The sequence below is a fragment of the Symsagittifera roscoffensis genome, chromosome 5, assembly GCF_963678635.1.
Source record: "Symsagittifera roscoffensis chromosome 5, txSymRosc1.1, whole genome shotgun sequence".
NCBI classification, from domain to species: Eukaryota; Metazoa; Xenacoelomorpha; order Acoela; family Convolutidae; genus Symsagittifera; species Symsagittifera roscoffensis.
In genome coordinates this window covers 31,377,218-31,400,058 of record NC_087066.1, presented here as the reverse complement: position 1 = coordinate 31,400,058, position 22,841 = coordinate 31,377,218, and the positions used below count along the sequence as shown (strand labels likewise).

The window sequence follows — 22,841 nt, the reverse complement described above, 5'->3', positions numbered from 1 at the left end:
TTGTGGGCCCGTCACGTACAGTTTCCTACGCGCGCTTGGTAAACGTCCTTCGGCTGCTACGCAAGAACCTAAGTCGACACTTTACCTTAAGCAGCGTATCTCTGTGGTTCTACAGGTTGGTAACAGTGCTTCTGTTCTGGGCACACTAGAAGCTAGTGACGGACTCGACGGAGTTTTTTATTTGTTGAGATAATTCAAGCTTTTCCTTATGTTTTCAACACCTTCCTCACTCCAAAGAACATCATTATTGTATAAAGTCGGATCTATTTTTATATTTTTGTAAAGTTTTTGTTCGAAATTTATATCTTGATTCCATGAATTACTCTTAATTTACTATGTGATTTATGGAAAAAGTTAGCAATATATAATTTACATAAAGATGAATAACATAAATATCATATATGTTTTGAGTTTATCAATCCAGACCGGATGACAGGTACCATAGGGAGGGGGGAGGGAGAGATATTGTTAAGTAGATCCGACCACTCTAAGTTTATGATTTAATATCAGTCAATCACCGATTCATATATATCTCTTATAATTTGTTGCAATGGTGTATTTGCAAAGGTCTGTTTGTCTGTGTGTTTTTGTGGGCGAATAAAACTATGTGTGGTTTGTATCTTAGTGTGTGAGTTGATGTTTTGCTACCCGTTCCCTGTCTATAAGCTGATCCAAAGAACCGATGAAAAAAATGTCGTTTGAGTTTTGATCACGGCTCTATACAACAGAACCTTAATTGCAATGGGAGAAAGAGCACAAGAATGGGTAAGTTTGAGTCAGTAATTTCTACGGCTGCTCAGCTTTTGTTCAACAGATTGCGAGAATTATGCTTGAAACCGCACCGAGAATCATAATTTATTGTATTGTCATCATGTGGTCAGTATCTATAAAGTTCAAAATAATCAATTATAATCCATTAATGGATTACATGCCTAACATTCTTTCATGTCAAAATAATTGATTTTAATCGAGTATAATCCATAAAAAATGAATCATAATCTCGATAAATTTTTGCCAATATAATCCATTATAGTCGATTGAAATCGATAAAATGGATTTTTTGAGAGGTTATTCATGAACTTCACAATTTTTTCAAAGCTTTCTCAATTCCTGTTTAGTGTAGTTGGTACGTATTATGTTTGATAAAAAGTTACTTTTCAAAATAAAGCTTTTTTTGTCTCTAATTTTTCAATTCATCACAGTTTAGCACTTCATTTTAAAGTTTTTTACCCAACACGGGGAGAGTAAGATTTGAACGTTGGTGGGGGGGGGGGGGGAGGGGGAGATAATTTAATGGTAGAATTGGGGGAGGGGGTTGAATGATTGAACCCCCTTCCCTTATTTACCCCTCAATTTTTTGTTGTTTGTTCTTTGAAGACAATGGTCGGAACGTTCTGTGCTACTTGTACAGTAACCGGCTATCTTGTTTTTTTTTGGTCATGGCCATTTTTATCAACTTAATCTGTCAAGTATGATAAAAGCGTCATTTTGTTTAATTTTATCCATGAAAACAAAATCAGTGGACCACTAATACAATCAATAGATTCTATTAGAAAAGATGCAATGTATCTATAATACCATGAGAGTTTGGCTTTTTTTCAAACAGCTTATAGTTTTGACGATTAGACTGAACCTACTCTTTTTGCACAGATAGCTCCTTTCATGGAATCAACACTACAGGAAATCTGGATCCTAAAATTTTTCGAGTACATGCTATGACCTCAGGATTTAATTGGCATCGCCATCAAACCCAGATAAACATTGTATTTGCAAACGACCTGAGACATTGTCGACGCAATTCGATCTGAACAAATCCGTAGAGACAGTTGTATCTCGTCTGAACTCGCTAATCTCACGAAACGTAACGCATACTTCAGACCAGTAGAAATTGCTCAAATTAGCTGCAATTCAATGACCACAAGACAACTTTCAAACAATATTGCGACATTTTCGTGAGAGGTTATGTTTTCATGCAATCGATTTCATAATTTATGTGGTATATAAGTTGCTTAATTCAGTTAGGCGATAATCAAATGTATATTCACAGCAAGAAAGTCCCCTCTTTTATTCTATATTTTTAAGAAAAAAAAAATCAAAAACTGGCTTATCTTTTTTGTGTATTCTCCTAAATGTCACTCAACACGATAAAACAATTCTCATTTTATCAAGTAAATGTCACGAGAAAAATATCAGTCACCGGACCAAAGTTAATTGTTCAGGGAAAAGTAAATGAGGGCTGTATCAAAGATCTTCAGGTTTACAACAAACAGCTTGGAGATCAAAAATTTAAACAAATTTTTCTGGTTAAAAGATGATGGATTTTTTTCAACTGCCATCTTTTCAGATTGAGGGCACGGACGGCCTCAGCACGGAAGTTTTTTTAAGCACTTTTTTTGGAACTTAACTATATGTACGGAGGAACCTTGGATAGGCAGCTTTTTAAAACAGAGAACTTCCCTGGCAACCCAGATTGTTCAATTTCCTTCATCTAATGTTTTTACTTTGGTTCTCTGCACCCTGAGGGTTACGTCAATTTGCAGTAATAAAATTTGTAATCAAAATAGTTGAGCCTAAATGTTGTGTTAAATTTACTAAAATGATGTATCATGTTCGATGTTTTCGGCCATTTGTCGAGCGTCCTATGAAGAATTTTAGAGATAGGTCTGTCAAGTGGCTTTCTGGGTTAAGGAAAAAACTGGAAATGAGTTCAAGAGCCTGGTGGTGCGCTGCTGGGTTTTCTGAGTTCGGGTGAGATTGTTCCTTAGTGCAATATTTATAGATTTTATATTTTTCTGTGAAAAAATTTTTTGAAAACTTTTTCTTTATCTATAAAAATCCAACATTGTTATTATGGATAAGCTTAGACCTATATATCTAGTCAAACTCCGTTTTTTACCCTTTTGCGCCCTGTCAAGATGAAAAAAAACAACACGGAATTTTTAAGCAAGAATAAAAGCTGGCATTTCTATTTTTCGAGTACTCTATAGAGTACCTAATGACTCGCGTGTTCCCTTGGCGAAAAGACTTCTAGATGAATTGAATGATAAATTTCTACAATGTAGAAAATGTTACATATTGTTTGATTTTTTTTGGAAACTTTTTTGCAAGAACAATCCAAAAGAAGGAAGGGCTGAAGTGAAGCGATAGCTATGAGCTCTGTATTGAACCAAAAAATACGAACTAATTTTTTTTCACTGCCTTAACCCCTTCCCCAAGGGTCAAGCCCGCCCCATAACGCCTCGAGTAGAGGAAAGAGCTAATCCACAGCAAGCTCGATGAGTGAAATATAAAGGGGCGAATAAGGCTTGAAGCCTCAGATGACAAGGCTGCACCTTTTTTGATACCTTAATTAGAGAAGTTGGTATCTAAGCACCTAAAACGAGCTGATACAAACCAGGAGACGTCAAGAGCTTTTTCTTAACTGAGTTTGAAAAAAAAAACGAAAAAATTTAATTTACCAAATGGTTCAGGAGCCGGCGTGAACATGATTTTTTTCCCAAGATTTTAAAGACTTGATTACTTAATAAAACGGCAATGCTCCAGTTTTCTAGGACAGAACACAAATATACAGTGAATTTCAAATATAGGTCAATTTAAAAAGAATTTTGCCAAAATCAAATTCAAAGATAAACTTGTAGTAATGATCTCCTCCATAGGCGAATTTTTTCTCAAAGGACTGATTGCTTAATAAACAAAAAACTGAATTGGAAAAGGTTCAGGAAATTATTGAAAAGCTGATTGCATATTATGGCTTCTAACTTCTGAAAAATTGCTCTGTCATATCTAAACTCCTATTTTTTGCGTACAAAACACTGTTTTGTGCAAATTGATTTTCTGAAAAGATAACCGAATTTCAAATTTTTAAATGAAAGATGAAAAAAGTAAAAAAAGATTCAGGGCCAATATTTGCAAGCAGATTTCCTGGCAGCCAAATGTGTCATGGGTGTTTTATCCGATCGCCCACTAGCGTAACCTGTTTTTTAAATTCTCAGCATAAGAAGAGAAAGCAAGCGAGAGAAAAGAAATCAGTGCGCGACTAACATAGTTAATTGATTCTAATAGAAAGGGGACTTTTGAAATATTTAAAAGTTTCAGAGCTTTTATAGCTCGCTCAGATAAACATACGTTTTTCTCAAAAAGGTTCGGTCCACGAAATAACTTGAAATAATTTAAAAATTAGTAGCTTTAAGAGCTTGATTAGAAAAACTAAAAGTTTTTGCAAACTGATTCGGTTAATAAAATATATAAAGGTTGCATAGCTCGAATAGCTTCCTTGGATAAACGTGAAATTTTCGCGAACGGTTTCAGTCTACGAAATAACTTGAAAAATGCAAAACCTCTTATCTGGAATATTTTGCTTCTTCGCGACGACAATCCAAAATGCACTGTTTTGTTAAAACTAGATTTTAAGAATGCCTTTAACTCTCTTAATAGAGAAACAATGCTGAATTATGTTTTTTCAAATCGCGCCGAATAGTATAATGCCAGAAAACGGAACTCAACAAGGTGATCCTGAAGCCCCACCCCTTATAGCGGAAACAATTCAGACACTAGTCAAACAGTTAGAGTCGAAAATTAACATCTGGTATTTTGATGATGGAAGTTTAGCCGACGACTATAAGGTAGTACTCCCGGACCTTAAAAATATTCTGAAATCGGAAACAATTTACGGCCTGAGCTTGAACACGGCCTGAGATGTGCGAACTTTGTTTTTTGGGACCGACTACGAGTACACAGTATAATTCAATTTGAACGCAATTTCGAAAAATATGCTCAAAATAAAAATAAAAACAAAAGAAGAAATCCTCATTTTAGGGTCTCGAATCGGCGAACTTTGCCGAAAAGAATTGCTCGACGAAAAAATTAAGGAGCTTGAAAAAGCCTCGGATGTCATTGACAAACTAGACGCCCATTATGGTTTTTACCTCCTGAAAAACTGCTTTAGCATTCAAAACTCCTATATTTTTTGCGTACGAGCCCTTGTTTTTTGCAAAAAGATTTTTTGGAACGCTACGACAAATTACTAAGAAGTTTGTTATGCAAGGTGACTAATGTGGAAATGGATGATAACCAATTTTTACAAGCAGTATCCCGGAAGCCAAAGCTGGCTTGGGCGTTTCTTCCGCTCGTCTACTAGCTTTACCCGCTTTCTTAGCATCAGCAGTAGGAGCGAAAAATGCCTTAAGCGAAATCTTTGGTTTGGAGCATGTGAATAGAACCTATGATGATGCGCGTAAACCGTGGTTTGAACTTGGAAAGATTGAAATGGCTCCGGAAATTGAAATCCAAAAAAATTGGACAGCCATTTTTTGACAGCGAAATTGCTGACTTGATTTTACGTCTCGAACCAACGGACGTAAAAAGATTCAACGCGTTCCAAGATAGATTTGGCTCCCAATGGTTGAACTTCATCCCGTTTAAAAATTTAAAATTAAAACTGTCGAACCAACAACTGAATTGCGATAGGACTTCGATTAGGCTCAAAAATATTCGAACGGCATAAATGCGTGTGCGGAAAAGACTACCAAAGATGGTTGACATAGTTTTTTTTGCCTCAAAAGCGCATGGAGATTCTCTAGGCATTTAAACCTGAATGCCCTTATAAAGCAAAGTTTATCTTCTGCTCACATTCCGTCTGTTCTAGAACCACGACACCTCTACAGGACAGATCAGAAGCGACCAGACGGTTTGACATTTGTTCCATGGGCTGTTGGTAAGCAGCTCTTGTGAGATGTAATGGCAGTAGACTCCTTAGCTCCTAGTAGGATCAGTACCGGGTCTGCTTGTAACCCTGGTACGGCTGCCGCTGAAGCGGAAGAGCGAAAAAATGACAAGTATAAAGATCTAGTAGATGCTGGGCATCTTTTTCAACCGCTAGCTTTTGAGATTCACGTCGCGGCCGGCTCCAGCACAGAATTTTTTTTGAGTAAATTTTGTTTGAACCTAAGCATATGCACTGAGGAACCCAGAGTAGGCAGCTTTTTAAAACAGAGAATCTCCCTCGCAATACAGGTTGCGAACGCCGTTTGTGTACTCGGAACAATAAATGACATAATAAATTTCGACGAAATTTTTCATTTGTAACACTTGTATATTATATTTCCCCGTGCCAAGTTGCGTGTTCTTTGTGAAGAAACGTAACCCGTATCGATTTTAATGGTAAGGACATCAACACTTGTCATCGTCTTTTATCATTATCACTTCCATATCTAGAAAGTTCCAAGGATTTTGACTGGAATACTTGATGAAGGGACTCCTGACTGTAGCCTCGGTTACTATGAAACTTTTGACCTTCTGATTAACAAAAAAAAATTACTTGCTTCTAAAACTGATTCGGTTTATGAAATACTTCAAAGTTGCATAGCCATAACAGTGTCCTTAGATAAAATAAAACTTTTCGCGAACTGATTCAATCTACGAAATAACTTCATCAAAATTTCATATCTTGCTTGGAAAAATCTAAATTTTTCGCAAACTGATTCGGTTCATAAAATAACTTCAATAATTTTCAATTTTTTTTTAAGCTAAAAGGGTTGATTAGAAAAATTTAAACCTTTCGCAAACTGATTCAGTCTATGAAATAACTCGAAATATTTCAAAGTTTCCTAGCAGGAATGCCTTGCTTAGAAAAATTTCACTTTTTTCGCAAACTGATTCGCTCTATGAAACTACCTGGAATAATTCAATGTTTCATCGCTTGAAATGCTTTCATAGAGAAACCTTAAGTTTCGCCTTCCGATTTGCTTCATGAAATATTTTGAATTATTTCAAAGTTTCAGCTGGAATAGCTTGCTTAGAAAAACTTCAATTTTTCGGGAACTGATTCGTTCTATGAAACCTAAAGATTTTCAAACCGATTTACGATATTGCTCAACTTGAAGTTGTTCAAAGTTTCATTTCTTGGATAATTTGATCAGAACAACAACTAATTTTTTGCGAGCCAATTGAATATTGGAGGCGGACTTGTTAGTAGATCGAAAATGTTTTCACATTGATTGTTTTCCTGTTTTTTTTTATTACTGATTCTAGGCTTTTTTCAGAGTTATGTCTGAAAAATGAGATCATGAAATGGACTGGGGAGGGTTATTAAGTAGCAGCGATGACTTGAAAAAAAGAAAGCGGAGCAATCTATTACTGTCACAAAATCACTTGGTGCCTCACGTTGCAGCTCCACTAGCTAAAAGTGGCCATGTAATTGAAATAGAGGCCAACAATTTTCGCGGAGCGAAAACAATGGTGAATTTTCCTTATGAGCCATACGGAATACAACGTGATTTCGTGAAAAAATTAGTCCAAACTTTGGAGTCTGGTGGAAATGCTCTTTTGGAATCTCCAACTGGAACAGGAAAAACAGCTTGTCTTCTTTGTGGCACTTTATCCTGGCAGAAGCAGTACAGTGAAAATTTGGATGCATCAGAGGTGCATCAAATTCAGAATGGTAATGGATCCAAGCGCCAAAAGACTGATATCGCCAACTCTCGTCAAGATAGCGGAAAGTCTTCTTCTGGTGCACCGAAAGTGTTCTACTCGTCAAGAACCCATTCACAGCTTTCCCAGGCAATCGGAGAGTTAAAACGTGTGCAGTACCAGAATATCAAAGCTGTGGTAATTGGTTCAAGAGATCAGCTATGTATTCACCCCGAAGTAAAACAAGAGAATAACGCAACTGTAAAAACTCATATGTGTCGTCAAAAAGTCAAAAGCAGGACATGCAACTTCTACAATAACTTCGAAAAGTTAAGAGAAAGTAAGTTTGAAGTCTTAGTTATTGGGTTTGCGATATATAGCAGAAAATATGCGTTGTGTGATTTTTAAGAAAATATGCGGTGCGAGATCGAGGTTTCTTGTTAAGCTCAATGGCATAATGGTCAGTCAACCGAAACTGTGGGACCTGGTTTTTACGGGTCTTCCACCTCTCTCACTTCCTGGGTGCCTAGATGCGCGTTTCAATTGGGGTATATTGATACAAAGTAAGAACTTTCGCTTCGCCGGTGAATAGTATACGAGTGTCAAAACCTAGTAGCGTATCTCAAGGCAACTGATCTTGCAAGTTTGACAATAGCGGCAGCAATTGTATAGCAATCCGAAAGTTTTTTCCCGGGAATTGAAATTTCCTACAAGAAATTGAGTGTTGTGAGTTTTTCTACCACAGACATATTTTCAGTTGAATGGCCAATCCATTCAAGATTTATAGTTTTAAGTTCAAAGAACGAAGCGATTGTCGCAATAGAAGCGCATCATCAAGAATTTGTTGCTAAATTTTCCGTCAAAATCAGAAGGTTGAAGTGATATATGTTGGTATCTTCTCCGCGATAGTTGAAAAGTTCCATTAACTTTTTTTTCTGTTTCCTGTTATTTTTTCGGTGAATGACTAGGAGATGGGTCTGATCCAGGCAATAAAGTTAAAGGCCCTGAAACGCACGTTTATGCATGTCTCAGGTCTTCCCCCAGCATATTTTGATAATAAAACCAAAAACTTTATAAATTAGTTTTATTATCAAAATATGGTGGGGGAAGACCTGAGACATGCATAAACGTGCGTTTCAGGCCCTGAAACGCACGTTTATGCATGTCTCAGGTCTTCCCCCACCATATTTTGATAATAAAACTAATTTATAAAGTTTTTGGTTTTTTTATCAAAATTTGAGACGGCGATTTTGAGACAGTAAAATAAACAAAGTAGAAGCAAAGCACCCAATTAGAAAAAATATTATTAGCCGAATGTTGAATCACTACTCAATACAGCAGTTAGTCTTGTTTTCGTTCGATTTGATGGCAAGCTAGTTGTGGAACAATTATTCGTTTACCCGCGAAACCCGCCCTTCATTTTGTTTGTTTTGCTCTTTATAAGTTCACTGTCTAGATCAGAACCGTTTCCTTATTCACCAATTTTTTCAACCATCTGTTGGTGGTTTACACTAGCCAGCTGCCAGCGTAGTTTATCACTACGAACCTTTTTTCTAACCTAAATCGCAAATAAAAGCGTTCATTAAAAATGTTCACTTAATTGATGGCACTTATGCTATTCACCACGAGCTGTAGCAGTGGAAATTTCATAGCATCTGTTCTACTTTATATGTGCAGATCGAATTCGAGACATACCCGAATTTTTACTAATTCGAGGCTTATTGCTATTTATCTTATTGCACTTAATTGTTTAATTGGCGTTTCACTTGAGACATGTTTAAGAACTCCCTATGTTGACATATTTAAGCTTTATCGTATGTTGTAATGGTTAAGAAAGTTCACTTGGCACATGTTTAAGAAGACGCTATGTTGGTCTGTTAAATGGCCAAAATATTGCAAAGGTTAAAATGCGTTTTCTAGTCTACGTTTTAAAATCTGTTGCCGGGCGAATGCGAAACGTAAAACTATATTCGAAACGTAAAACTCAAGTTTTTGTTTCACAATTTATTTAAGAAAATATTATTTTCCCAACGTTATAGTGGGGTGCTGTCAGGGTATACTCAGGGGTTGCATATCTGGCGTCCAAGTAGGACTGCTCAAATCTTTTTGGTTTCCGAGACATTGCGTTTTTTGTGATTTTTTCAATTTTTTTTTCAAAAATTTAATTGTAAAAATTTAAATCGAACTTGAAGTTCTCTAACCTAAAGAGGGGGTGCTGTCAGGGTACCTAAGGATTGCAAAGCTGGCGTCCAGTTTTGACTTTTGAATTTGTCGGTAAGTTAGGAATTGAATCGGTTTTTCGCATTATTAGCTTGTCATATGCTGACAATCATTTTTGTTCCAATCACTGAAAATGGGGAGGAGCTTTGTATTTGGGTGTTTTAACCTTTTTGTTTTCCGCGCAAAACTAGGTACCGCAAATAATCAACGGAATTGGTCGAGTGATATATTATGTTAAACCCTTTTCAGTCTTGATTCGAACTACTTTATAAAAGTTTGAATATTAAACCGTTTGAAATTTTGGTCTAATTTCGAGCGAAAATATTGAGCGAGAGCAGACTTATTTTGTTTTTCAACCAGAAGAAGTTAACATTATTAATCATCGGAAGGAAGTTGTCCCAGTGTTGAGAAAGCGATCTATAATGCGTGCAAGCAGGCTTGTTATATACGGATGAGCCGTTAAAAATTACGCCCTTTATTTTTACGCCCGTCCGGAAAAAAGATTCAAATATCAAAAAAAAATCTCTGTAAAAAATGAGTTTTAGAATTTTTTCATGTTTTTTACCATTTTTTTAAAATAAAAACTGTTGCCCAATTTGTCAATTTTACTGTGACTGTCGAATATTTCTAAGTTTTGGGCTTTCGTCAGATAAGTTCATCTCGACACGCAAAAAATGACACTAATTTGAAAAAGTTAGAAAAAGCTTCTTTTGTCTTTATTAAGAATATGGTTGGGGTGGTACAATAACTTTTTCTAAAATATAATTGACTAACAAACGCAAGGTCATAATGCCCGTTGAGGCATTTCGGTAAATCAATTGTCGCAATCAGAGAGTAATCGGCAGAACGTTGTTTTTGTTAAGTAAATTTTTGTGATAGCAACTGGCATCGCCAATTGACCATCATAGACCTGTGTTTTACGTTTTCAATAGATAAAAGATTTTTGCGCACCGATAGTTGCTACCTAATGGAAAGATTGATTTTGCCATTGATTCGTATAAGTTTGTTTTTGCTGTTTAAGAGTGAAAGGGCGATTTTTTTACAACATAAACAAATCATTGATACCTTCTTGAAGTCTGTTTGATGTGTTCGGTCCGTTTTAAACCATTGTAGATAATTATACCTAAGTCTTTCTGCCGAGAAATCTTTTTGATTACATTGCCGGAAAAGTTGAAGGTTTCGGGAGAATGCTGTTATTATTATTAAACTACGAGTGAAAGCCTACATCGAAAGTCATTTTTTCGGCTGATGGGATCAAGTTCTTAAAGTGTGATTAAACAACCTATCTAATCTGCTGTAGGTGGACGTGGACTTGCGCAGTCAAGCAAGGAAGGCGGAGAAGTTTTGGACATAGAAGATCTGGTGCAGCAAGGAATCAACCAATCAGTTTGTCCATACTTTTACAGCCGTGAAATGAGTGCTACAAGAGCTAACATTGTTTTCATGCCCTACAACTACATCATTGATCCATCCACTAGGAAAGTGAGTAATTGCACATCAAATTTTGTCACGCTTAGTTCAATTTTGAATTACGGCCTCTTTTTTTGCGTGGTTTTGGGTACCTCAAAGAAGTCCAAATATAGGATCGAATGTGTCTTTTTGAAGCGCTTTTAGTCCTGCATCCGAGAGTTGATAATGGAACTATAACTGAGGATTATTTTTTGTTCTTGGGACAATTTGTGGTCTGGGAAGATTATGTTATTCTTACTCAGCAACCGACTGCTCTTTTAATTAGCTAAGAAACAGCTGTGTATTGAACCTATCTGCCAAATTGTTATTAGCCGATGCTATTTGTTCAGGCACATAACGTGGAGTTAATGAACAATGTGATCATTTTCGACGAGGGGCACAATATAGACTCGCTGTGTGAGGAGAGTGCCTCTTTTTCTGTGACGTCACTGGAGGTGGCAGCTGCTTTTAAAGAAACACAGAAGCTACTGGAGCGAATGGCTGAAACGGATAAAAGTCAGTTTGTTTGTATTTAGTGGAAAGTTTTTTGCTCCGATTTTTCGAATATCGAACTTCAGTTTGTCGAAGGACGATGTAGCATTTCAGCTTTGAGTTTGGAATTAAGTACAGATTCTTAACTGTTTCTACTTCACAATGGAAAAGAGGCGAATCCGTTACTGGGTACAAAATTCGCTTATGCTTTAGCGTTGAATTTGTTCTTTATAGGGGTGGATTTTTTTTACTAGGTACTACGGGGAGGAGAACAGTTCGTAATGCAAATGGCAAATGTTACATAACTATTGGGCACTCTCAAGCTGCAGAATTTTTTTCAGCTTTATTATATCGTTTTATTTTACAGACTATAAAAATGCATCAAGTTGAATTAAATCGTGATTTTTTTTTTGCTGAGCAATCTTGAAAACAGCCTGGAAAATTGCTCGAGTTTTTTTTCAATCATTGTTTTAATCAGGGGGTGGATCTAGGATTTTCTCTAGGGGGGTTACAAAAAAATTTTCGAATTTAAATTTAGTATATATAGGCGCCTTTAGATAAATTTTAGGGTCCATCAGCCAAAAATGGATAGCTCAAAATAGTTCAAAGGGGGGAACCTTTGGGTCGGCAGGGATTCAAATCCGTGGGGAGGGGGGGGGCGTCCACCCTCTTTAAATCCGCCCCTAGTTTTAATTGGTACAGGAAAAAATTTTGGAAACGAATTCTTGTCTAAAGATGATCCTTTGAAGTTATATGGTGAACAAATCATAATCATTTTTTTAAGGTTGAAACAATTGGTTTTCCCGTATTGGAGCAAAATTCACTAAAGCACTATCAAAGAAATACATTTTTTTTGAAATTTTCAGAGTTAGATTACAGTTAAATGACTGTTCGTGTGGTATTATGGCAAGCATTATTGACAAAACTGAGTCATCTTCAGATATACCACTTTACAACAACAATCGAGACAGATAACATGTAGTTTTTATTTTACAAGACCATTGAAAACAATCAGGCCGTTTTAAACAATAGAGTTATTCATCGGGGATCATTTATTACATAATAGAGTAGGTGCTTTTGCATCTTCAATGCCACTTTATGGTACATACTTCCATCGTTGCAAAACGAAAGCTTTCAAAAGCGTTTTTTTTCTTATCTCCCTTGAAATACTGCTGAATATAATGGCGCATGTGGCTTAATTAGACGCGTTGAATTTTTCATGGCGAATGCTTGAAATGTGTGATGGTGAAAATTCGCATAAATTATTCATGAAGTTTCTTTGTGGTATAGTCGCTCCTGCTAAAATAAAATTGCGATCTATGAATTCTGAATGATGATTTTATGCTTTCTAATGAAAACTGCCTCCAACAATGGGAAAGAATTACGCTGCAACTGTTGCTGAAAGAAAGAAAAATAATGCTCTCCACTAGCGAAAGTGCAAATAGCGTGAAAAAACGTGATCAACTTTTGGGTTGAAAATAGATTTCCCAGCGGAATAGAAAATTACCTATTGACGAGTTGTTTGTAATTGGGTTAGTTATGCGAGCAGAATGTCAAGCATAAAAGATTCTTGAAATTGAAAGGGCTTTAGCGTAATGTTCTGCTTTAACTTGATGTGAAGGTGAAAAATATTCTGAAAATTCTGTTGGCTTTCAAAACTTTTTTCTTCAGAATTCCAGGGCGAGTCATCATCCGGGGTGAATCTGAACGAGTCTGATGTGTATCTGGGCGACGAGCAGCTCACTCCCGAGTTCAACACGAGCGAAGTGGCCGCATTGGCAACTATATTTCACAATCTAGAAGCCACTCTCTTAAATGTCAATGTGAACAACTCCAACACGGGCAACTCAAATTCCGGTGTAAGGAAACTTTATTTATTTCTCATTTTGGCTGCAACGATTGGATTTGAGTAAATTGTAATCAAATAACTTAAATATGGACTTTTTGGTTTATCAAAAGCGGAGACTGAAAGGGCTGTATTTTAGCAAGTGGCTCATGTTTTTTTTTTCAGTTTAACAATCAGAAGAGTGGCTGTGTGTTCAAAGGCAGTCTCATCTACTCGTGGCTGGAGGATGCGGGGCTCAAGCCAGAAGTCACACCCGCCGTTATCGCCACACTCGACAAGATAGCCTCGTACTTGTCCACTCTGCAGACACACAACGCATTCAATATCAGGTCAGGTCAAATTGTGGTTTTAATGGTGCACAAGTTATTTAAATGGTAGATGCGTAGAAAGTTTTACTTTATGGTCGCTTGATGAAAATTTGTCGCAAGTATCAATTCGTCTCATGCGACGATTCATAGTTTTCTAGACTATTCGCACCATGAAATGAATCATAGCAGGCAAAAGTTAGTTGCAATAAAATTTTGATCAGATCAAAAGAAATTGACAGGAAAGTTTTAAGTTGAAGAACAAAAACAATTCTTCGTATCAAGGCTGAATGTTCCGTCTGCCTTTAAAGAACGACGCATTTTTTTTTGGTTTAAAAAATTGTTAGAAAATCTTGAAAAAACACTTCGAGCGTTAGTGCATTTGTACGAACCTAACTCGCAAATCTAAGTGTTCATTATTTGGCGGCAAGTTGCTCATTGGAAATGTCACATCATCTGTTAACAGCCTTATATGATGCTAGTGTTTGTGAATAATTAAGCGTCCATGGCTGAGTGGTTAGTGGCTGAGACTAACATTCTCTAGGTCGCCGTAGATCGCAGAACGAATCGGAGCTCTAGCCGAATTTTTAATAGTTCGAGGCTTATTTCTACTTTTTGTTGCTTTTTTAGATCTGATTTTTATCGTGTTATCGCTTGTGTTTGCGAACGCAGCTTCACCTCGTGTTAAGATTTATCCCAGATACGCTATGTAAAAAAGAAAGTGCTATATAATGCATTTCGTTACTTAATCATAAGAGCAAACTGTTTGCCTCAAATCAATTTGGAATGATTACCCTTTTGATAAGCAAGGGAATTGCAATCGGGTACTAAACTTTTCTTCCCGCAAATCATTTTGTTCACAGGACTCATCTCCTGGACTCATTCATCTACTGGGCCTTTCTGTTTGAACAGGCATATTCTGAGCAGACAATAATTTTGATTATAGGGCTTAATTATCATAACTTGCTTTGGAAGTTGGTTGTAAGTTAACCAACTTGATTGGTTAAATTTTCAATTTTTTCAATGTTTTTTTTTCGGCTTATTTACACTTGCGAAGCTAGTGTATTAGTACGAACCTTTTTTCTAACCCAAGTCGCAAATATTCGTGCGGCACTTTTATGGCGCGGCAACCCAATAATGGTAAGGCACCTATACAGCTTTTTGATAGCATGTGCTTTGACAATCGAATAGTCATATATTAACACAGTTGATGCCTTTTTATTCATTAAATGAACCGAAAAAAGATATTTGTTTCAAACAACATCACATTCATAAAAACTCGATTTCAGGACTTTTCTAACTCAATTTTTTGAAATGCATAATTTATACAAGGTGGTTTTATGCTTTGCGATTTAATACGTGCAAAGTTAGTGTGGATGCCTTTAGTTTGTTATATTCCGAATTTTTAATTGCAAAACTGAGTCTATTTGTATTTGGTGCCCAAAAGCATTGGTAATTTGTTGGCATATGTAGCTGCTTTATTCATGGTGAGTGTTTTTCGGTTATTAAGCCTGAGTGGATAGTGCGTGAGACTCAAAATCTCTTGATTGCAGAAGTTAGCAGATTCGAATCCTACTAGTAGCCGAGTTTTTGTTAATTCGAGGCTTATTTCTGTTTTTCTGTTGCTTTTACCAGAGCTAATTTTTATCGTGGTATCGCTAGTGTTTGCGAAACGTAGCTTTACCTCTGTTAAGTTTTATCCCAGATACGCTATGTAAAGAAGAAAGTGCTAAAATGCATTTACTTAGGTAATCATGTGAGCAAACTGTTTGCATCAAATCAATTTGGACTGATTACCCTTGTGATAAGCAATGGAATTGCAATCGGGTACTAGACTTCTTTTTTTCCCGCAAATAAGTTTGTTCGCAGGACTCATCTGGACTCATTCATCTACTGGGCCTTTCTGTTTGAACTGGCAGATTCTGAACATACTAGAAATTTGAACATCGGTCCTAATTATTATAATTTGCTTTGGAAGTTGGTTGTAAGTTTACTAACTCGATTGGTTAATCTTTCAATTTTTTCAATGTTTGTCTTTTTTCGGTTTATTTACACTGGCGAAGCTAGTGTATTAGTACGAACCTTCTTTTTTTCTAACCTAAGTCGCAAATATTGGTGCGGCACTTCTGTGGCGCGGCACCCCAAAAATGTTGGGGCACCTTTGCAGCTTTTTGATAGCATTTGCTTTGACAATCGAATAGTAATAATTTAACACAGACGCTTTTTTATTCATCAAATGAACCGAAAAAATATATTTGTTTCAAACAACATCACAATCATAAAAACTCGATTTCAGAAATTTTCTAACTCAATATATCGCACAATTTTTTGAAATGCATAATTTATGTAATATGTCTTCATACTTTGCGATTTAATACGTGGAAAGTTAGTGTGGATGCCTTTAGTTTGTTATATTCCAAATTTGTAATTGCAAAATTGAACCTTTTGGATTTGGTGCCGAATCGCATTGGTAATTTGTTGGCATTTTTAGCTGTTTTATTCATGACTAGTGTTTGTCGGTTATAAAGCCTGAGTGGCTGAGGGGATACTGCGTGCGACTCAAAGTTTCGTGATTGCAGTAGGTTGCAGTTTCGAATCCTACACGTAGCCGAGTTTTGCTAATTCGAGGTTTTCTATTTTTTAAAGTTGATAGAGCTGCTTTTTGGTCCTGTTCTCAAGTGTTTGCGAAGCGCAGCTTCGCCTCTGTGTTTATATCGAGTTACTGGCATGTTTTGAGTTTTTTGAGGCCTTATTTTTTGCGTGTGAATGTCGTCTGAAGGGTAAGGACATAAATATTTTTAAATTTGTTCTCAGAGTTTTTTTGATTTTGCGTTGTTGCAGAAACCCTTCCGGCTAGTTTGATGGGTTTCTGCTGAGATTTTTTCGGCTTTGTTACGCTAGTTCGTTATAAATTCAAGTTTAATTTTTTTTGCGGCTAATTTTCGAAAAATTTTCTTCTAATTTAGATTATAGTTTGTGTGCTTATTTTTGTCAGCTTTTTTCCTCAGAAATAAAATTTTGAAAATAATGTTTAACTATAGCATTTCGAAAGCTCCTTGTAAATTTTGAAGTGTTGTAGGTTTAATTTTTTCCCGAATATTTTTCGCTTTTGTTGTAGTTTCTATTTACTAAAACGTTTTTGAAGTTTTTTTTTCTCCGTTTGGTTTTAATCGTAGTCATTCATTTTGTTATCGCAAGTAATGCGAAGCTAAGCTTCGCCTCTGTGTTAAAGTATCCGTTTATCCTTCAATAAGACAACATATACTGCGCGCTAGCTTTCTCGGATGAAATGATAGTGGACAGAGTTGTCTGAATTCAATCCCCCATAACAGATGGTCCTTTGTAAAATTTCTTTTAATTCTTTGGATCCAAATATTTTTCTAATGGTACATATATTTTTGCAAAAATTTCGTTGTAGGTGCTTAGACCGAAGTGAGAAATATCTATGGACTAGGTGGATAGGTACGGTTGCATAAAAATTGTTCGGTGCGTTTGGTTTGCTAAATGTATGATGATCGAGTATGATATCAGACTCTTATAGTCGCGATGTTCTTTTTTTTTCAGTAAACTCGATTGGTTAAAATATCCTTTTTTTCAAGGTTTGTTTTTTTCCGGCTTATCTGCACTTGCGAAGCTATTGTATTAGCAAATATAAGTTTTGTTCAGGCTCAAACTCGCGGCTTAGCTTTTGATTTCATTTCCTTTGTTAAAAGGAAGGCGAACTTCACTATCGAACAGCGAAAGGATAAAAATCACGAAAAACGTGAGCGACTTCTAGTTTCGAAAATGGAATTTATTTTTCAGATTTCCCAGCAAAATAAGAAAAATCACCCATTAATCCAGTTTCCTCAAATTGGGTCAATTTTATCGAAAAAGTGCCACTCATAAATTGTTCTAGAAATTTAAAGAGATTAAAGGGCATCTATTTATTCTTTGAAATTCGAAATTGAGATTTTTTTAAAAAGAAGTTTTTTTTCTGTTTATATGCGTTTATTTACCCTTTTCCAACTGTCTTTTGGCTATGTTTTAGATTTGGTTGCTTACCATATTCCTTTAATTAAGTCGCTCACCTTAGAGAAAAAAATGATCTGAAGATTTTTTGCTGTGTAAGATTTTTTAACAGCAGGTTAAATTAGACAACAGGCATACAGCCAGGTCTTCTTTATTTTACTTCGTTTTTTTCTCTTATTTAAATATTATCATTATAAGGTAAGAGTAAATTATAAGTTAAATTATCATTATAAAAACTTAAAATTGAAACAAAAAGTTTTCGTTATTGAAACTACAGATTTAAATTGGTGCCTGCTTGAAGGAAAATCAAACGAAAAGACCACGTTATTTGTCCCCGCTCAAAAATAAAATAGATGTTCATTTGTTGAAAGTTATCCATAGAAAACGCATGCTAGACTGTTTTGGGTTCCGTCTCTAATTTTGCGGCAGCGGCAGTGATCAGCCTTAAGTCCTTGTCATCCGAATGAATTGAAGAGGATGAAATTATCTCTTTCGGGGTCTTTGTCAAATACAAAGGTACTGCATTGTCTTTTATAAAGTGGAGACGTAGTCAGTAACTCGTTGACTCTGATCGGTTCGACTAGTAATTTTTGCTTTCCAAATTCAAAACTGTTTCAAGGTTAAAATCAATGGTATTAGCGGCTCAAATGGTGCCGGGAGGCTTGGGAGCTGATATCGTTCCTTAATTTCATTTTAGAATTTCAATCAAAACGGGTGCTAAATACATCTTTTTTCCGTTTGCTGGATTTAAGTGCAATAAAACCAACCCAAAACTTTTTTTTCAATTTTACCTCAGGTAATTAAGCATACATGGAATGGTTGCTTGCTACAAATTGACGTTCGGTGCGAACTGTCGCCTTTGAAAATTGCTAAGAATTTCATTTGTTACCCTTGTGATAATGACAAATTTTTGACTTACACCCTGTTGATCAGTTGTGCAAGTTCAATTTAGGGTCGCATAAATGCAATGGAAGACAAATACATGTTCTTTGATGCTAAAGCGTTTGTCTTCTAGCTTCATGTAAGTGACTGGAATCTGGATTTGTGAATACTTTTTAGACCTTACGGTATAATGAAGATGGCCAACATTCTCAAACAGCTCTATCCGGACCAGGGTCAAGATGCATATGCGAACTTCTTCCTCCGCAACTGCAGCAGAACAGAATTCAAGATGCACGTTTCTATTCTAGAAGAGAAAGAGAAAGGGACATCAAATGATCCATGGGCTAAGAAAAACACTTCAGCGGGTGCATTGAGTGGAGGGGACGAGAAACCAAGACTGGTCAACTATTGGTGCTTTTCGCCAGCTTATGCACTGAAATCTGTTGTGCAACATCGTAAGACTTTTTTTTGCTGAAGTGACATCTTAAGACAGGTCAATATAGTTATAGAATTAATGCAAAGAAATATTGAAATACTGTTTCTTTATTCTCGAATCTTCCAGGATTTCTTTGTAGTTAATGACCTGTCAGGTTTTAAATATCACCAATACAAAATTGAAATGATTTAGCAGAGCAATTGGTTTATTTGAGACGGTTGCTCAGTGATATGCGGATAACTACGAAACTGTTAGCCTCACCGAGTGTCGTGTTTTTTTTTTCAGAGGTGAGATCGGTGATAATCACGTCAGGAACCCTGTCTCCCCTTTCTTCTTTCGAGACCGAGATGCGCATGTCGTTTCCTTGGCAACTGCAGAACCCTCACATTGTCACTCCTGCCCAGTTCTTTGCCGCTGTGGTCCACTCGGGTCCAGTTGGGGCTAAGTTGAGTTCGGCATACAATAATAGAAGTAACGAGATGTACTTAATTGACCTGGGATCGTTGATTGCCAATATGAGGTGAGCTTTTTTGATCTGCTCCATGTCTAATATGTTTTCTGACAGTGTTTGTGTTGTGTAATTCCTAGTGTATCGTAATTCTACTATTTTCTAGTACCGCAGTTTTTGCTAACTTTCAAGAAGCATTCTTAGGAGTTTATTTTCCTCAGCGTAAATTTTTGTTTGATTATCGTTGATTGAAATTTATGGGAATGTTTGAAATAATGTTCAACACTTCTTAATACCAGTTTTAATTGAGCTATTGAGATAATTAATATTTGGTTTTAGCAAAGTTGTTCCTCATGGAATGCTGGTGTTCTTCCCCTCTTACACGGTCATGTCCAGCTGTGTGGACTTCTGGAAGGGCAACCACGACATCTGGACCAGGATCACCCAACACAAGCCAGTCTACATAGAGCCGAGAGATAAGGCGGCGTTACCAGAGGTCATTGCACAGTATAATTTGGATGTGAGGACGAGAGAGGACAAGAAAGGGGCTGCCTTCTTCGCTGTCTGCAGGTCCGTTGTATTATTTGCGTTAATACTGATTGGTGCCTTGGACTAGATGAAATTCAAAAATGTTTGTTCGCTTGTGCGTTTCTTCATGCCTTGAGTCTAAATGTTCATTTTTACAACAGCCGCTGCAATCGGATTTGATAATATCATAGCAATTGATGTTTTAGGGGTAAAGTAAGTGAAGGTCTTGATTTCGCAGACATCAACGGACGAGCTGTCATCATTACAGGACTGCCATATCCACCTCAATTCGACCCCAGGGTCAAATTGAAAATGGAATACCTAGACACAGTCACATCAGCCACCAAAGAAAACAAAATGAACCCCATAACTATGGGTAAAATAGCCAAACCCCAGACTCCAGTAGTTCCTCAGACGCTGGATGGAAAGTCATGGTACCAGCAGCAGGCTATTAGAGCGGTAAACCAGGCAATTGGAAGAGTCTTGAGGCATAAGAACGACTACGGTGCTATTTTACTTTGTGATGAAAGGTTTGCGTATTCATCTAACCGGTCGCATCTGTCTTCATGGATTAGATCGAGTAAGTGTCATCCAGAAGCTACTTACCCTTTTAAAAATTATTGATTTTTGCTCCTATCATTTGCAAAAAAAGGAAACCTATCGCGGAAAAATGTATCGTTTTTGTCAAAGACACATTTGCCGTGCCTTAACTATAAGAAGTATTTTCAGGTGTCCGCGACTACAGGTCTTTCCAAGTTTTGCCGAAAGATCTGAAATCATTCTATCGCATAGCTGAAATGAAGTATCCTTATAGCGAATCAAGTAGTGCTGCTGCAATGAGTACTAGCAGATCGTTGCATACGTCTCCCGAAAAGAAAAAGACTAGCGCTATTTCTGGTCATTACCAACTGAAGGACGCTAGACCCGGGTTGAAAAAATCAAACGAGGTCACTTATCATGTAACGAAACCCGATTGGATGACAAATGAACCAATTAGTGATAACCTGACTACGTATCTGAGTTCGGAAAATGAGCCGAAGAAAGCTCTAAATATAGGAAAAAGTGTATTATCTCAACTTCTGACATTCGAGGACGAGACTCAAGAAAAAAGTAGCAGTCAGCAGGTAAATATTATAAAAATGATGGTTGAGTAATTTTGATTAGTTAACATAAAGGGATGGGTAGGCATGCATAGCAAAGAATGTGATTTAATTCAACAAATTTATACGCTCGAATGATTTTCTTGTGGTTTTTGAAGAACCTGTCATCTGATAAGAAAAAAATGGCAATAGAAACCATTCACGAAGATTTAAATTAACGTTGCATTCAAAGGCGTTGCAATGGCAGTATCCTGTATCTGTCACCCTAGATTTATGTTTTTGCAATTGCACCCGTAAATAAAATTTAGAGCTCGACGACTGATGATATTTCTTCCCAAGTCTCGACATTGTGTTCATCTAAGAAGAAAATCAAACTGGTGCGATCTTCTAGAACGTCACAAGAGGCTATAGAAGACAAAGCTGTTGCGAAAGTCACTTTGGTGAATTGTAAATCATCTGGAATCTCAAGTAGTCAGGCGAAGAGTGAAATTACACTGAGCTCGAATCAGGTAATTCTGCTGCCAGTTTCAACTGCAGGTTGCATTTAATTCTTTTTATATTAGGTTTTGACTTCTGTTACATAAGCAATTTCTCTTGGAGAATGGAGTCCCTTTTTATTCAATATCAGCCAAGTCACACGTATCATTGCACAAGTTCAATTTTGAAATTTTTTACAGCATAAGCCATATAGCTTAAAGAGACTGCATTTTTTGATTCCTGAGTTTTTTTTACAAGCGTTCGATCCTAGCCAGGCAGTTTGAGATAGTGTTTAGCTGATGGCTCTTAAATAATAAGAAGGTCGTGGGATCGATTTCAGATATCGTCATATCTTTATTGGCTGATATGCTCAAGCACATCTTCAAATTCTCCTGAACGTTAATTAGTTCTGCAATGTTTTAGAAAGCAAATCACACCAAGTTGAATTCGGTCTCAGCACAATTGTTTTCAATTCTTCAACGAGAATTGCCCGAACTGGATTTCCGAGACTTCAAAAAGGCGGTGCTTAACTACATCAGTGATGACAGCAAAAAGCCGAACGCCAGTTACAATTACATTGCGAGATTTGTTCAGTCTAAAATGAGCTCAACAAAATTTTCAGTTGCTCGAAAATTAATGCAGAAGTACATTAGAAGTGAGCATAGAGATCATTATTCCAAATTGTGTGCTAGCTTTACCAAGTGACGAAGTTTGATTAATTATGATAGTTAATGAAGGTTAAGTAGACCGTGTTGTTTTTTGAATCATTGTTTTAGCGTTTCTAATAAAAATTTAATTGTAATTAAAATAGTTTCCATAGCATGCTCATCATAATGACTCGAAGACTTATTTTTCTTTGACATCAGTTTTTTTCTTCAAAAGTGGTTACATTTGAAATAGTAGTCGAATTTTTTCCAAAGATTATGTAATTTTTTTGGTACAGAGATCAGCGCTAGAAGATTGAGAGATTCTCATAATGCTTGCGACTAGCAAGCTTTATAAAATAGGAACATAGACTTCTTTAGGTTAACAACATAATTAACATTATCGTTTGATAGCTTGATTTATAAGTTCAGTCCGATCAGGCCTGGAACATCAAAGGTCCGAATCCAACCAGGAGCTGTTTACACTTGCGAGCATAGTGTATTAGTATGAACCTACTTTTTTGCCTGTTAAAGCTATCAAAAATGCTAAATTTGGTGCCCATAAAAAAGCTAAATTTGGTGACGTTTTGCTATAA

At 36.5% G+C, this 22,841-nt stretch overlaps 1 protein-coding gene across 1 annotated transcript; it reads left to right on the top strand.

The window, feature by feature from the left end:
• Positions 1-7,032: 7,032 nt before the first annotated feature.
• Positions 7,033-22,438, top strand: LOC134846245 (regulator of telomere elongation helicase 1 homolog). The gene is made up of 12 exons (XM_063863516.1): positions 7,033-7,747; positions 10,928-11,109; positions 11,427-11,592; positions 13,240-13,427; positions 13,580-13,743; positions 18,790-19,067; positions 19,334-19,568; positions 19,836-20,066; positions 20,231-20,604; positions 20,754-21,148; positions 21,433-21,633; positions 22,025-22,438. Exons 1-12 carry the CDS (start codon positions 7,069-7,071, stop codon positions 22,304-22,306), a joined length of 3,375 nt encoding a protein of 1,124 aa, XP_063719586.1. The 5' UTR covers positions 7,033-7,068; the 3' UTR covers positions 22,307-22,438.
• Positions 22,439-22,841: the final 403 nt, after the last annotated feature.